The sequence below is a fragment of the Nannospalax galili genome, unplaced genomic scaffold (genome assembly GCF_000622305.1).
Source record: "Nannospalax galili isolate Female #2095 unplaced genomic scaffold, S.galili_v1.0 scaffold1024, whole genome shotgun sequence".
Classification (NCBI taxonomy): Eukaryota; Metazoa; Chordata; class Mammalia; order Rodentia; family Spalacidae; genus Nannospalax; species Nannospalax galili.
The window spans coordinates 725,844-739,441 of NW_008351455.1; the positions used below are offsets into that span (position 1 = coordinate 725,844).

At 45.1% G+C, this 13,598-nt stretch overlaps 1 protein-coding gene across 5 annotated transcripts in view; it reads right to left on the reverse strand.

Annotated features, from left to right (window-relative positions):
• Ankrd44 (ankyrin repeat domain 44) overlaps positions 1–10,194 on the reverse strand; it is a 350,075-nt gene extending 339,881 nt beyond the window's left edge. For all 5 annotated transcript variants that reach the window (XM_017801989.2, XM_017801990.2, XM_029553616.1 and 2 more), the window contains exon 1: positions 9,978–10,194. In XM_017801989.2, the coding sequence (XP_017657478.1) occupies positions 9,978–10,004 (27 nt within the window). In that variant the 5' untranslated portion in view covers positions 10,005–10,194. The remainder of the gene's footprint in view (positions 1–9,977) is intronic.
• Positions 10,195–13,598: the final 3,404 nt, after the last annotated feature.

Genomic DNA, 13,598 nt, shown 5'->3' on the forward strand with positions numbered 1-13,598 from the left:
ATGTTGTCAGGATCAAATACCATAAAGCTTGATCCTACCTGTCTCCTCATTTCTAGTCCTGTGTCTAGTTTCTGTTTTATTGTACCTGTTCTTAACCATTATTGCACTTTGAGGAAAGTGGAGGAACAGAGAGCCCCAGCAGAGCCTTTGTCATGTAGAGTACATTAAACACTTGTTATATGACTGAAAGCATTGGAGATCCCATGTGCCCCCAGCACCCCTTCCCATAACATTTAGGGTCACCATTTCCCTTCTACTAGTGTCCCCTAGAGTCATGATACTTCCCCAGTATCAAAAACAGAAAAAAAAAAAAAAAACAGAATGGAACTTACTCAGATTCAACTACATGGCTAATGACCCTACAATCCCACCACTAGAAAAGCTTAAGGAGTAAAAGATAGTATGTAAGTAGGCAGGGTATGGTATCTCACACCTTTAATACCAGCACTCAAAAATCAGAGGAGGGGCTGGAGAGATGGCTCAGTGGTTAAGAGCACTGACTGCTCTTGCAGAGGACCTGGCTTCAATTCCAGCACTCACATGGCAGCTACAAACCGTCCTTAACTCCAGTTCCAGGGGAATTCAAAGCCCTCTTCTGACCTCCATGGCATTGTACAACATGGGTGCACTCACATACATGCAGACAATATACTCATATATGTAAAATAAAAATAACAAATAAAATATATTTTTTTTAATCAGAGGAAAACAGATCTCTGTTAGTTCAAAGCCAGTGTGGTCTACATAGTAAATTCCAGGACTATCTCAAAAAAGAGCAGTTATGTGATGACTTTCTCTTCTAATAAGGCAAAAACTATTTCCCTTCATTTTATTTAAATGGAAATCCAGTTTCCTCAAATGTACATACAGAAATCCTATTTACAGGAGTATTTCAAAATTTTTGAGTACCTCATGAGTAAAAAACGTTTGTACACGGACACACACATTTACTGTATTCACTTAATAAATATTTGTTGAACATCTACTATGTAACACTTCAAAGTACTGACGATATAGCAGTGAATGAACCAAACTATCAAAAAGAAATTTTTGGCTAACAATCTCTCTATTCCACACATAAGTTTTCATTTTAAAAAGGGGGAGGGTAATATGTGTTAGAGGGATACATAGCATGGAGAAAAACTAAAGGTGGACAGGAAATGTGGGGTGGTCACTTTAAATGGGGTGGCCAGAAAGAAACTCACTGAGAAGGTAACACTAAGCCAAGACCTGAAGGAGGTGGGTAAGTCATGTGCTTTATCTGGGGAAGAACTTGTGAAGGAAAGGGAAATGCAAAGGTCCTGAGGCAGGAGGGTGCATGGCATATTCACTAAACAGTGAGGGGACCAATGTGGCAAGAGAAGAGGAACAGGAAGAGGACCAGAGGACACAGAACAGGTGAGTGGAGGAAACCGCGTAGAGAGGGCACAATGGGCCATGTGAAAACCTTAGCTTTTATTCCGTGTGGGATTAGAGGGTTTTGAGCAGGGGTTTACATGACTAAGTTCCACCATTCTGACTGCTCTGTTTGAGAGCAGAGTGTAGGTCATATGGAGTGAGACCAGTTGAAGATTGCTGCATAGTGCTGGTACTGACCTGGCCAGCTAGCAAGTGAAAAGCAAAGACAAAGGTTAAGTGGGACTAGCACACAACATATACTAAAGTACCCAGAAGTTTAAATGAATGAGTTCTTTAAAGGAATATGAATTCTAATATTTTCTTCCCAAGTTCAAACTCAGTAAACAATCTGATCAACCCAGGCTTACAGAAGCCTCGGCCGCTACGGTCCATTGTTCCACGGTTCCTGGCTGATTGGCCCCAGGTGACCTGAATTTCTGCTTAGTGACCTGTCTGTACAACATCTCCTCTCTCACTTTCCAATTTTTCTCTTCATCCTGCCTGTAACAGATTCCAAAGCCTGTCTCCTCTCCAGACAATGACCCATCTCTAACAGAAAGAAAAGCCTGATGACAGAAGTTCGTGGTCACTCTGCCAGCTGTATGCAATCCCCAGGCCCACAGTTGAGAAATAGACTTGTCAGACCCAGATGGAGTCTACAGAAAGGCACCCTGCCTGGGAGAACCCAGGGAGAACCCAGAGCAGCACAGCTGACAAAGGCTACCATGGCCAGCTCATGAGGGACACAAAGTCTGCAAAGGATTGTGTCTCTTGCCCTGCAAGAAATTCAAGAGGTTGGGAATGGTGGTGCATGCCTTTAGTCCCAGCACTCAGGAGGCAGAGACAGGCAGATCTCTGTGAGATAGAGGCTAGCCTGGTCTACATAGTGAGTTCCAGGTCAGCTGGGGCTACAGGAGACCTTATCTCAGAAAGAAAGGAAGGGAGAAAGGGAGGGTAGAGGGGGGAGAGAGGGAGAGAAGGAGAGAAGGAAGGGAGGAAGGGGTGGTGGGAGGGAAGGAGAAGGGGAAGGGGAGGGAAAAGGGAGGAAGAGGAGGAGGAGGAGGAGGAGGAGAAGGAGGAGGAGGAGGAGAAATAATTTCAAGAACTACAATAAGAACAGCTTCAGTTTTCTGTCCCCACATCATACTCCAGGAGATTCCACAAAACCTTCTTGGGGAAAGGACCCTGGCCCTTCAGCAGGACTCAGGTCTTATTTATCAGACTTGGGAATCGCTGAAGTGGCCATCACCACAGGGGAGGAGGGAAGGGCAGCTTTCTTGCAACGGGAGACTGAAGAGTTTAAAAGATTCTCTACCCTTCAGCATCTTTGCATAGGCAAAGAAGCTGAGGCCAGAGACTGTTCAAAGCCGTAAGTAGAATCCAAGTCCTCTGACTCCCAGTCTGATGTTGTTTTTTAAATAAAAAGAAAACTAAAGCAACTTTATATTGAAACTTTTAGAGACAAGTTAGGACTTCATTAAATTTCCATGTCAGGGCTACACAGATGTTTCTACAAATCTAATTATTTTTGCTAAGAGCTCTGAGAGTTTCCTTGGGGCAAAATGGTCTTCCAGTATTAAAGATACACTAGGATGGGTAAGGGAGAGAGTGCCAGGCAATTTTTCAGTTTTCAAAAAGGGAGGCAAGTACCCAGGCGTTAAAAAAGGGAGGCAAATAAGAGGACCTTTTTTTTTTTTTTTTTTTTTGAGCTAGGTCTTCATGGAACTCAGGTTGGCTTTGAACTCACTATGTAGCCAAGGATAGCCAAAAATGGACTTGAACTCCTGATCCTTCTGCCTCTACCTTCTGAGTGCCAGGATTATAAGTATGTGCACCATGCCCAGCTAGAAAAGATCCTTAAGAATTAGGACTATCACAATTTGAAGCTCAATTCATAAATCACTAATTTCAACCTCTGAGGCTCCCAACTCTTCCCAAACATGAACACTAGTCAGAAAAACTATCTGCTCTCAATCTCTGAAAGCAACCAAGGGCAAACAAGATTATTAATAAAAGGAACCATCTATAAAATAGGTAATCTTAGGTTATCTATAAATGGAAGTACATGAAAGAATGAGCATTGATTTCTAAATCACTGACATTGTATAAAACTCTCTTCAGGAACCTGAAATTGACTGACCTTGCTACCTAGACAAATTAAAGCTCGTGTGCAAATACTTTCATCATAGCCACATGTATAAGAAAGACTGTAACACAAACCCCATTATAAGGACTGAATCATGGGAGAGACAGGGCAGAGCCCAGGCACCACCAAGGCATCTAGTTCAACATCTTCATTTTACAAAGAGGAACCTGGAGCTCATAGAGCCAAGTTTGACTTGCCAAGTGTTGGCTAATATACAATATAGACTGCCTCCCCCAACTTATGCCCAATGCAAACACTGATTCTGGTCACCGCACCTTCCCCCATCTTTGACTACAAGAGTCAGAATGCTTCTACTAGATGGCTCCTACAATCTACCACTCTCCACTCAGAGGTATGAGGTATGAGGTAGATGCCATGTTCTAACCCTGGGCTTGCATATGACCATAAAATGGACTATGTTCTACTTGCTCCAGTGTAGACTTGACTCACAGGAGCCAAACTAGTTCAGTGTCACAGTCAGTCCTCAGTTGAGCAGAGTCAAGGTATGATTCTGTATGTGATCATATGTCCAGGCTTACCTAGACAGTCCTGGTTCACATCTGTTTCCAGCTCAGTACTTAGTAGTGCCCCTAGCATTCTCAACAGACCCTGTGTTAGATAAAATTTATGGGGTCGGCCAAAGTCTATGTAACTCCTGATCATCTATGGGCATTTTGATGGATCAGGGAGAACAAAAAAGGACAGTGAACCAGTCACCAGTAGTTTTCATGTATAAAGAGACATTAAAACAATATCAAACACCAACAACTCTTAAAACAGCCCCAGAAATCACTATTCTAGTTTATTTTTTAATTTTTTTTATTGTATGCGTGTATTACCTGCACGTAGGTAAGAGCACCCATGTCATACAATGCCTGTGAAGGACAGAAGAGGCTGTCAGATCCCCTGGAACTGGCATTATGGACAGTTGTTAGCTGCCATGTATGTGCTGGGATTCGAACACAGGTCTTTTGCAAGAACAGTCAGTGCTCTTAACCACTGAGCCATCTCTCCAGCCCCCTCTAGTTTACTTTTAAAACATTTTTCTTGGGGCTGGAGAGATGGCTCAGTGGTTAAGAGCACTGACTGCTCTTGCAGAGGACCCAGGTTCGATTCCCAGCACCCACATGGCGGCACCCACATGGCGGCTACAGACCATCCTTAACTCTAGTTCCAGGGGAATCCAAAGCCCTCTTCTGACCTCAGCAGCATTGTGCTACACAGATGCACTCACATACATGCAGGCAATACCCTCATACACATAAAATAAAAATAATTTTTTTTAAGAAAAACATTTTTCTTGGGGCTGAAGAGATGGGTCAGTGGTTAAGAGCACTGACTGCTCTTGAAGAAGACCCAAGTTCAAATCCCAGCACCTACACTGTAGCCAACAACCATCCATAACTCCAGTTCCAGGGGATCAGACACCCTCCTCTGTCCTCCACAGGTACTACACAACACAGGTGTACTTACATACATGCAGGCATAACACTCAGACACATAGAATAAAAATAAATCGAAAAAATTTTAATTTTTTTCTTGATTACATTTTATTCATTTGTTAAATATGTGGTGGTTTAGGCACACATGTACCACAGCATGAGTGAAGGTCAGAGGACCACTTGCAGGAGTCAGTCCTCTCCTCCCACTATGTGGGTCCCAGAGATTGAATTCAGGTCCTCAGGGTTGGTGGCAAGTAGCTTTACCCACTGAACCATCTCACCAACCCCATTTTTTGGTGGTGATGATGTTTTGGTTTTGTTTGTTTTGGGTTTTTTGTTTGTTTAGTTGGTTTTTTGAGACAGGGTTTCCCTATGTAGTCCTGGCTGGCCTGGAACTCACTATGTAATCCAGGCTAGCCTAGAACTCACAGAGATCTACATGCCTCTGCCTCCCAGGTACCCAACCCCAGCCCCATTTTTTATTAGCTTCAATATTGACTTTTCTTTTGGAGTAAACAAAAGTATCATATCAGTTTTTAAATTATTTGTGTGTGTGCACACATATGTATACACATATGTGGGTGTGGGTGCCATCATGTGCATGTGGAGGTCAGAGGACAATTCTGTGGAGTTGTTCTTTTCTCCCATTTTTATGTGGGTTCCTGGGATCAACCTCTGGTCATCAACCTTGTACAGGAAGAGCTCTTTGCAGAACGTGGGCTCGGTCTATTCAGGGTTAGACCCTGTGCTGCTGTCTTCATTTACCCTGAAGCAGCCAGTCATATATTTAAAAGAAGCATAACTTTACTTAGAAGTCATTGGTCTAGAGAACATAATATCACTATGTACACAAGTGAAAAATACTGATATTATCACACAGGAAGTTTAAAATCTGTATCTGGATAAACAGAAACCTAAAAGGAAACATAATAAGATGTCATGGGTAGCTATATCTGAGCACAGAGACTGAGGACTCAAAGACTTCATTATTTTTCTTTTTGCTTGTCTAGTTTTCTGATTTCCTAGGATGGTTACAAGTTGTGTTTGTAAAATAAATAAATAAGAAAAAGAATCACCAAGGTCCCAACATTGGGTTGCGTTCACTGGGTTGCAGAGATGACACAGTTAGGAGACAGGTCAGATACAAAACAAGCAGGAGCAGAGGCCTGGGAGCAATTCCTTACTCTGGCAGGGTGGGTCTGACCCCAAGCATAGGAGTGTGGATAATGCTGCTTCTCCAGAGCTTCCTATAACTAAAAGCAGGGTCATACACCTGTGCTGCCGTTTCAACTATGAAAACCATAGTCTTGTGATCAGAGCCCTACCTGTGCAATTAAGACTGCCAGGTACGACACTGTGCTCAATCACTCACTGGGTGTGTGGCCTGAACAAGTCAATTAGCCTCCTTGGTCCTGTTTTCTCATCTATAAAGTAGGAGTCACACTACCATCTACCACCTAGTATGACTATGAGGATTAAGAGCGATGATTCACAGCAAGAGCCTAGCACACAATAAGAGCACAATCAATTTAACCACTATTAGGCACAAGCCATGAAATAACCAGCCCTCAAATGCATTCCAAAAACCATATCACTGGGTCACAAACAACCAGAAAAGGGACCAAAAGTTGTCTTTTCCTCTTTGTCCTGTAGCATACACAACTTTTGCTTGCAGACCAGTGCATAGAGGGGTGGATACCAATACAGGGCAGCACAATAAAAGCATGTCCCAAGGCCCCACACCGGGCCAGAAATCCTGCTTCCAATGCTAAGACTTTCTAGTCTCTGGTCACTGCCACAGCTGTCACACACTGCCTTTGGCAAGCAGGTAGGTGACTCAAGTGTGAGCTAGGAGTTGGCTAGCAGACACTAAACCAGAAGGCCTCCAGGCGGGAAGCTCCAAAAGAGCCACCTGCTGAAGCAGTTAGTCTACCAGACTCTTCACAGAGATGGAGCAGGTTTTCTGCCATCAGTAGCAAATTCGTATCAGAAAAGTAGACCATTCGAATGTTGCCCAAGGACTCACCAGCCTGGTTTTATATCTTTAAAAAAAAGAAAAAAACTGAGGGAAAGAGACACATTGACAATATAACCATATACTTAAATCTCTACAGTACTCTGTGTGACATAAGGAATGCACCCTAAATGTTCAATATAAAATCAAATTGCAATAAGATATGTAGTTATCATAAGCTAAAACACATTGCATTCATACATGATAAAAACTCCTTCAAACTTACATCTATCTCAGTTCTCCAAAGATACAAACAAGCATCTTAATGTCCATCTATGAGGAAATAATTATAAATTAAATAGTGGAATAACAATGTTACTAAGGGTAACCAATTCCTTCCAGTTGCTTCAAAGTTTCCCAGCTTTCATACCACATACTGGGAAACCCCTCAGTCCTGGGAAAACTAAGATGGTTGGTCCCCCTAACACTGTAAGAAAAATGAAAACAGGACAGAGTTCAAATGCAGAAGTGCTAAATGTCAATCTTGTTTGTTTGTAGCAATAGCTCCCAGTTCCTTTTCATAGTAGAAAGACAAAAAACCACAGTGGCCTCTCCCTTCCCCCTTACTTTTTACTTTTCTAAAACAGTTAGGAAAAGACAGTCCTCTTGCGTGGCTTAGAGATCACTGCAGGATTGACTGCATGGTGGCAACCACTACCACCCAACAGGTTCCAGCCCTCAACATTCATCGGTGATCACCCTCACTTCAACTACATCCAAAGGCAAACCAATACAACTTAGGATTCAAGTTATCAAGAGCAAGACTGTGTCTTCAAACCAAAGCTCAAGGAGCCATGACAAAAGGCAAGATTCACCATACAGATGGGGAATTTAACAGACAAGGGAAGCATAAGAATGAGATGGTTGTACCATCCCTGAGTAGACAGCAAGGTGTTCCACTACAGAATGCAGCAGGGACTCCAAGCAGACAGCTCCCCACTTAGTGATGGAGCAAAACTCTTCTAGAAGGGGCTTAGTTGTTGCTAATATGAGTAGATGAGGTTAAGAACCAACTTCGAAGAAATGAGTTTCAAACAAAAAGACTATATAAGGCAAAAAACATACTTCCTGGACCTAAAGAAACCCAGAAACCATCTTTGCTAACCACTACACCCCACCCCACCCTACCACCTCCCCACTCAGTCTTCCTCTGGCTTTGTACCAAAATAGGCCGGTGGTTTTTAGGTGTTCTTGAGTCACAGAACTCCTTGGCTCTTTCTGTGATTCCAGAGATGGAGTCAAATGAAGATAATACATCTTTCTCCCTGGTGGCAATTGTAGCTGACTGGGGTAACAAAGAGGGAGTATTTAGAAACATTTTCAAAGACAAATATCTTTGAAAGGCCTACTCTGATAAGTGCTGGAGAATAACTTCCTGTGTTTCTAAGCCCGGTGATAATACACTTTTCACCAGAGTTGAACTGGATTAGGAAAGTGCTCCTTCATCTACCCCTTTCAATATATCTGGTGGGATGGAGATATCTTGGAGTTTCTAGCTTTTGGCTGCTAGAAGATTCTGGAGGTGGGAGACGGGAGTTAGTCCCAGCTCCATGGGCCAACATCTGAGGTACTTAGGAAAGACTTGCTTCCCTTCTCCAGATAGTTTTACTTAGAAAACAAGGATTCAGGCTAGAGCATTAGCAACATTACAATTAAAATTCTACATGTAAATATATGCAGTAGCAATGACTACTAGAATCATTTTCTATACTCTGCCAAATTAGGAATTTACAAAGTATAGTAAATTCTCAGTGGTATCAACCATCAAAGTTGATACCACTGAGACACACACTAAAACTCTAAGACTGAAAACAAGCAAATGTCTAACAGTTGGCAAGTTTGTGAACAAAGGATGGAGAAAATCCTAATATCAATTTACAAGTGCTTTTAAATGCTTCGGGGGAGCCAGTAAGGGCAAGTAGATTCATCACAATTACCAGCTGCTCTCCTTGCTAAATTTAACAATGAGTTTTAACTCAGTGATTTCTGCACTGAGAAGGGAGGGAGGAGCGGGGGTCTGTAAATACTTAAGGAAAACAAGCTGAAGAAATTTAATCCAAAAGGGCAGAACAGATCATTGCAGTAATGGGTTGCATTTAAATTACCAGACCTTCTGGCTGGATACTAAGTAACAAGACGCCAAATACACCCACTTGAGAAGTTTGAAGTGTTTATCTACCTGGGCTGTGGTGTTTGGCCTCACACATCAAAGTCAAGACCGGCGCTTATCAGGACCCCAAAACAATGTTCATGACATTGTTGTTGAATAAACCCCGGCTGGGAGGAGCAAGTCTCGCCCCCCCCGCCCCCTCCACAAAGAGCTTCGAAGAGGTGTTGTGTCACACAACTTGGTTGGGCTTCTCTTAGTGTCCAGGTCCTACCACGCAGCAAGGACTGTCAATCCGATTCAGCAAATAATCCCACTGCTCCAAGCCGACTCCAGAACTGCCCGTGTGATGTCTCAGCGAGGAAAGCAGCAACGCTGATGGGCACGGGTAGAGAGTAGCCCGCGAGTGCTGCCTGGGACCTGACTTCACCTGATACAGGGGCATCCCAGCAGAGACCGCGTCTCTAAAGGCCCCCATCCCGCACCCCATACCCAGCCTCTGGGCGACTAAAGAGGAAGTCGGGATGTCCCATACAACCGATAAAGACAGCCCGATGGCACGACAGCCGGGGTCTGGGCCGGTGCCCCGCTAGGCTCGAGAGGGATCCCGGGCTGCCATCCTTTCTCCCCGGCGTCCACCTTCCTCCTCCGACCGCGCGGACCAGCCTCCCAGGGCAGCCACAGGCTGGCGGCGCCCGCGCTGCGCAGCTCGGCCCGAGGCTCCCCGGCCCGGCCCGACCGCGGCCCGCAGGGACAGCGCGCTGCAGAGCCCGGCAGCCGCGCACGCTCCTCCCCGGCCGCGCGTAAACATCAAGCGGACGCGCTCTGCTCCGCCCGCGCCCCGGCCCCGGCCCCGCCGCCGCCCCCTACCTGGTCGCTGAGTTTGAGCACTGCCATTCTTCCGCGCGCACACGCATGCAGGGCCCCGCTCCGCGGATGTCACGCCGAGAACCCGGAAAGCCGAAGGGATGGCGGGCCGAAGGGACAGCCCTCCCCCTGCTCCGCCGCCGCCTGCTCGCGCCCGAGCCCGGCTCGTGGGGTTCGCAGCAGACCGCCCGCCTTTATACAGGAAGTGCCGGCCGCTGCCAGCCGGGCCGCCACTGACATCACCGCGCGCTGCCTGCTCGCCGCGCGCCGCCTGGGCCGACGCTGCCTCCTGCCGCCCACAGCAGCGCCTCGCAGGCCGCCGGCCCGCCGCTTGTCGCCCGGCACCTGTCCCCGACGCTGCGGGAGGCCCTCCAGCCTTCCCCGGGCTCTCACCCACGCGCACGAGACTGATGTGCAAGCCCGCGCCGACACGCCCCAGGGGCCAAGAACGGTGGTCACTCAGGCGCCACCATCCACCCTGGGACTGCGTCACACCCCCTTTCCCTAAACCTTTTCCCCCATCAGATTGCTCCAGCTCTCCAAATTCTGCCACGTGAGCTTGGAGTCAGGGTTCTGACAACCTCTTTGTTAATGCAGAGTAAGGGTTTCTCTTGGAGGTGGGAGGACAGGGGCTCGGCCCTCTTCACCTCCATCTACCAGCGAAGCCACACACCACCTTTAAATTCAAACACTTGGGTCTCGGTAGTGCGGGTGACACGGAGAAAGAAGAATAGTGGTCCTAAATTCTGCATTAATGGGACTCAAGGGTTTCCACCATCCTGTCTGACTTATTTCTATGAAATATGAAGTTACCATGCTTCCCAACAGATAGAAAACAACACGGGATACTAACCCAGAGGTAATTACAATCTATAGTAAATGCTGGTACTTGGAACATTTATTCATTCAAGCAGTGGGTAGGCATGAAGAAAAACAGCATAAGCAGGTGAGATAGCTACTCTCAGAGGACGCTCACATAAACAGTCACTGCTGTTGAATGCAATTTCAAACTGAGAGAAGAGATCAGGAGTAGAGGCACTTGTCAAAGATCTCAGGGAAGGCAAAGTTTCCCTGAGAGATGGCAGGAGTTGAGACCTAGAGCAGGAGGAAGAGCTAAGCAGGCAAGTGGGAGAGGGAGTGCCCCAGGCAGCCCCAGGTGCATACTGGCAGGCCATGGAGCAAACCTTCAGGACCCTGTTAACAACAGGCCCCAGCTGGGTCAAGATCAAACACTCCTCTACTGATCATTCTCAAATCAAATGTAGATTCTTCCTACCCATTTTCAGTGCCTTCCCAAAGATTTCATGAGAGAAGGGAATGACAGCATCTGTTTCGCATCCTTGCGTTTCTTGTCCACCTACTCTAGCCGGTAAACCAGCTAAACAACCCTAAATACCAAAGTTAATCTTATCCATCCTAGAGATCGTGGTTCAATGCATGAAGAAAAGAGGAACTAAAGAAGCACCCTCCTGGCTCCCCTTGCTTGGCTACTAGTGATACAGATACCCCAAAACAATAATTGTACTCAAACCCTTCTCAAACAATGCAGATTGTTGCATATATGAAGTAACTCTTCACCAGTATTTGGTGAGACTATTTACCAATATCATGTAAGTAAACTGAATAGGGCAGGGAATTCATTAGCTAAATATAACTGTATTTCCAAAGAGAGATAACGAATGATGTCATTTGGAAGATTCACAAAGATCTGCTTTGGGTCATCAGTCACAGATATGCATATGCATAAGTTCTTGAGGCTGGCTAGTTGCACACTATCTCCTCTCTCCTTTTTTCCTCACTTCTAGACACTGTCTTGCTATATTGCTTGCAGTCTGGCTTTGAACTCTCAGTCCTCCTAAGTCTGCCTCACAAGTTCCAGAATTACAGGTGTGTGCCACCACACAGGCCTCTGAAGGCCATCCTTTGAAGGGGGAAAGAATAGATCACAACCCAACCCTACGAGACACATTATTTCCTTTACTGTCCTGAAATGAAATGAATAGATAAAATTATCTATTCACACAGATCTTCTTAAAAGGATCTACATCATGCCCTAGTTATATTATAAATGAAAAATGAAAGGGATTTATAATGACTATATTTCAATAGATAAATAATACAGCACAACTCTCCTAGAACAAAAAGCCATACTCTGTAGATGCATTGTGGATGACAGCGGAACCAGTGCATTCCAATCTGCATGTGTAGGTTAGCCACTCAATGTCAAGAGCAGTGTCATGAACTGGAAATGATGAAGCACGCACTCCAGAGGTCAGGAGTTCAAGGTCATCCTCGATTACATAGCAAGATAGAGTCCAGGCAGAGCTACAATGAGACCTATCTCAAAACAGAAAATGACCAGGGAATGGCTCTGTGGGTAAAATTGCTTGCACACAGCCTGAAGACCTCAATTCAATCCATTGACCCCTTGTAAAAAGCCAACTGTGGTGACCTGCATCTGTAATCCCAGCATTCATTTGGCATAAGAAGCAAACACAGGAGAACAGGCCCAGAAGTTTATGGGCCAGCTAGCCTAGAAGACACAGCAAGGAACAAGAGAGACCCAGCCTCAGAAACACAGTGGAAGAACAGAACAGACTTCCAAAAACTGTCCTCCAACCTTCACAAGAGCATCTTGGTGCCCATGTACAAGCACATAGCACATGCACACATATACACACGCACACACACACACACACACACACACACAAATAGTATTGTCACAGATGAGATGATGTGAAAACTTGCCAAGGACCAAATAAAAAGAAAAAAAATAGAGCTAAAATAATTAACATGAGTGCCTTACCAGCAAGCCTAGACTTCATGTGCTAATATATTGAAAGTGACTGTTTAGTAGATTAAATGAACCCCTGGAGTGTCCCAGTGACAGTCTTTACATGAAGACACTAGAAAATACATCTGTGAGGGCAACAGCAGAAAAACTCTGTAGCAACTAGAGATGATGGGGGAAGATGCTTCCACTGAGCTAGCTCCCCAATTTCAGGGATGCTGGGATGGCAGTAGCCAAACGTCACTACTTAACTGGCACAGGTAGATGCATTGTGGTTGAACATACTTATGGCCATGGGTATCAGAGATAAAGTAGTACTTAAAAGTTTAAACACTACAGGGCTGACAGGAACCTAGATGACTCTAAGAATTAAATAGGAAGACATCTGAACTAGCCCTTGATTTTCATAGTTGGCAAACCCCTGGATCTGCCATCTGAAACCTGGCTTATGCCATCATAATGAGGTCATCCTTCCTCATCCAGTCTCTATACTAAGCCAGATCACAGACACAGAACCCCCTTGAGTGAGGGGAAGTTAGTCCCACTCAGGGTGACCCTCCAATGTTGCCACAAGTATATACTACAAATCCTCCTCTAAGCCTTCCTCAAAGGAACCTGACGTCATTTCCCAGGGTGACCTAGCACTAGGAAAAAGGAGAAACCCAGATATTTCAGGGATTATTAGACACTTTATAAATTCATTCTAGTTCCAAAGAATACAAAATACCCATGGGTTAGCCAATCAAACTGAGAGTTTATGGCACTCATGTGATTAATGGAATTTTGACCAAGGTATAAATCACTGTAGTCCCAGGAAACCTGCAGACCCAAGA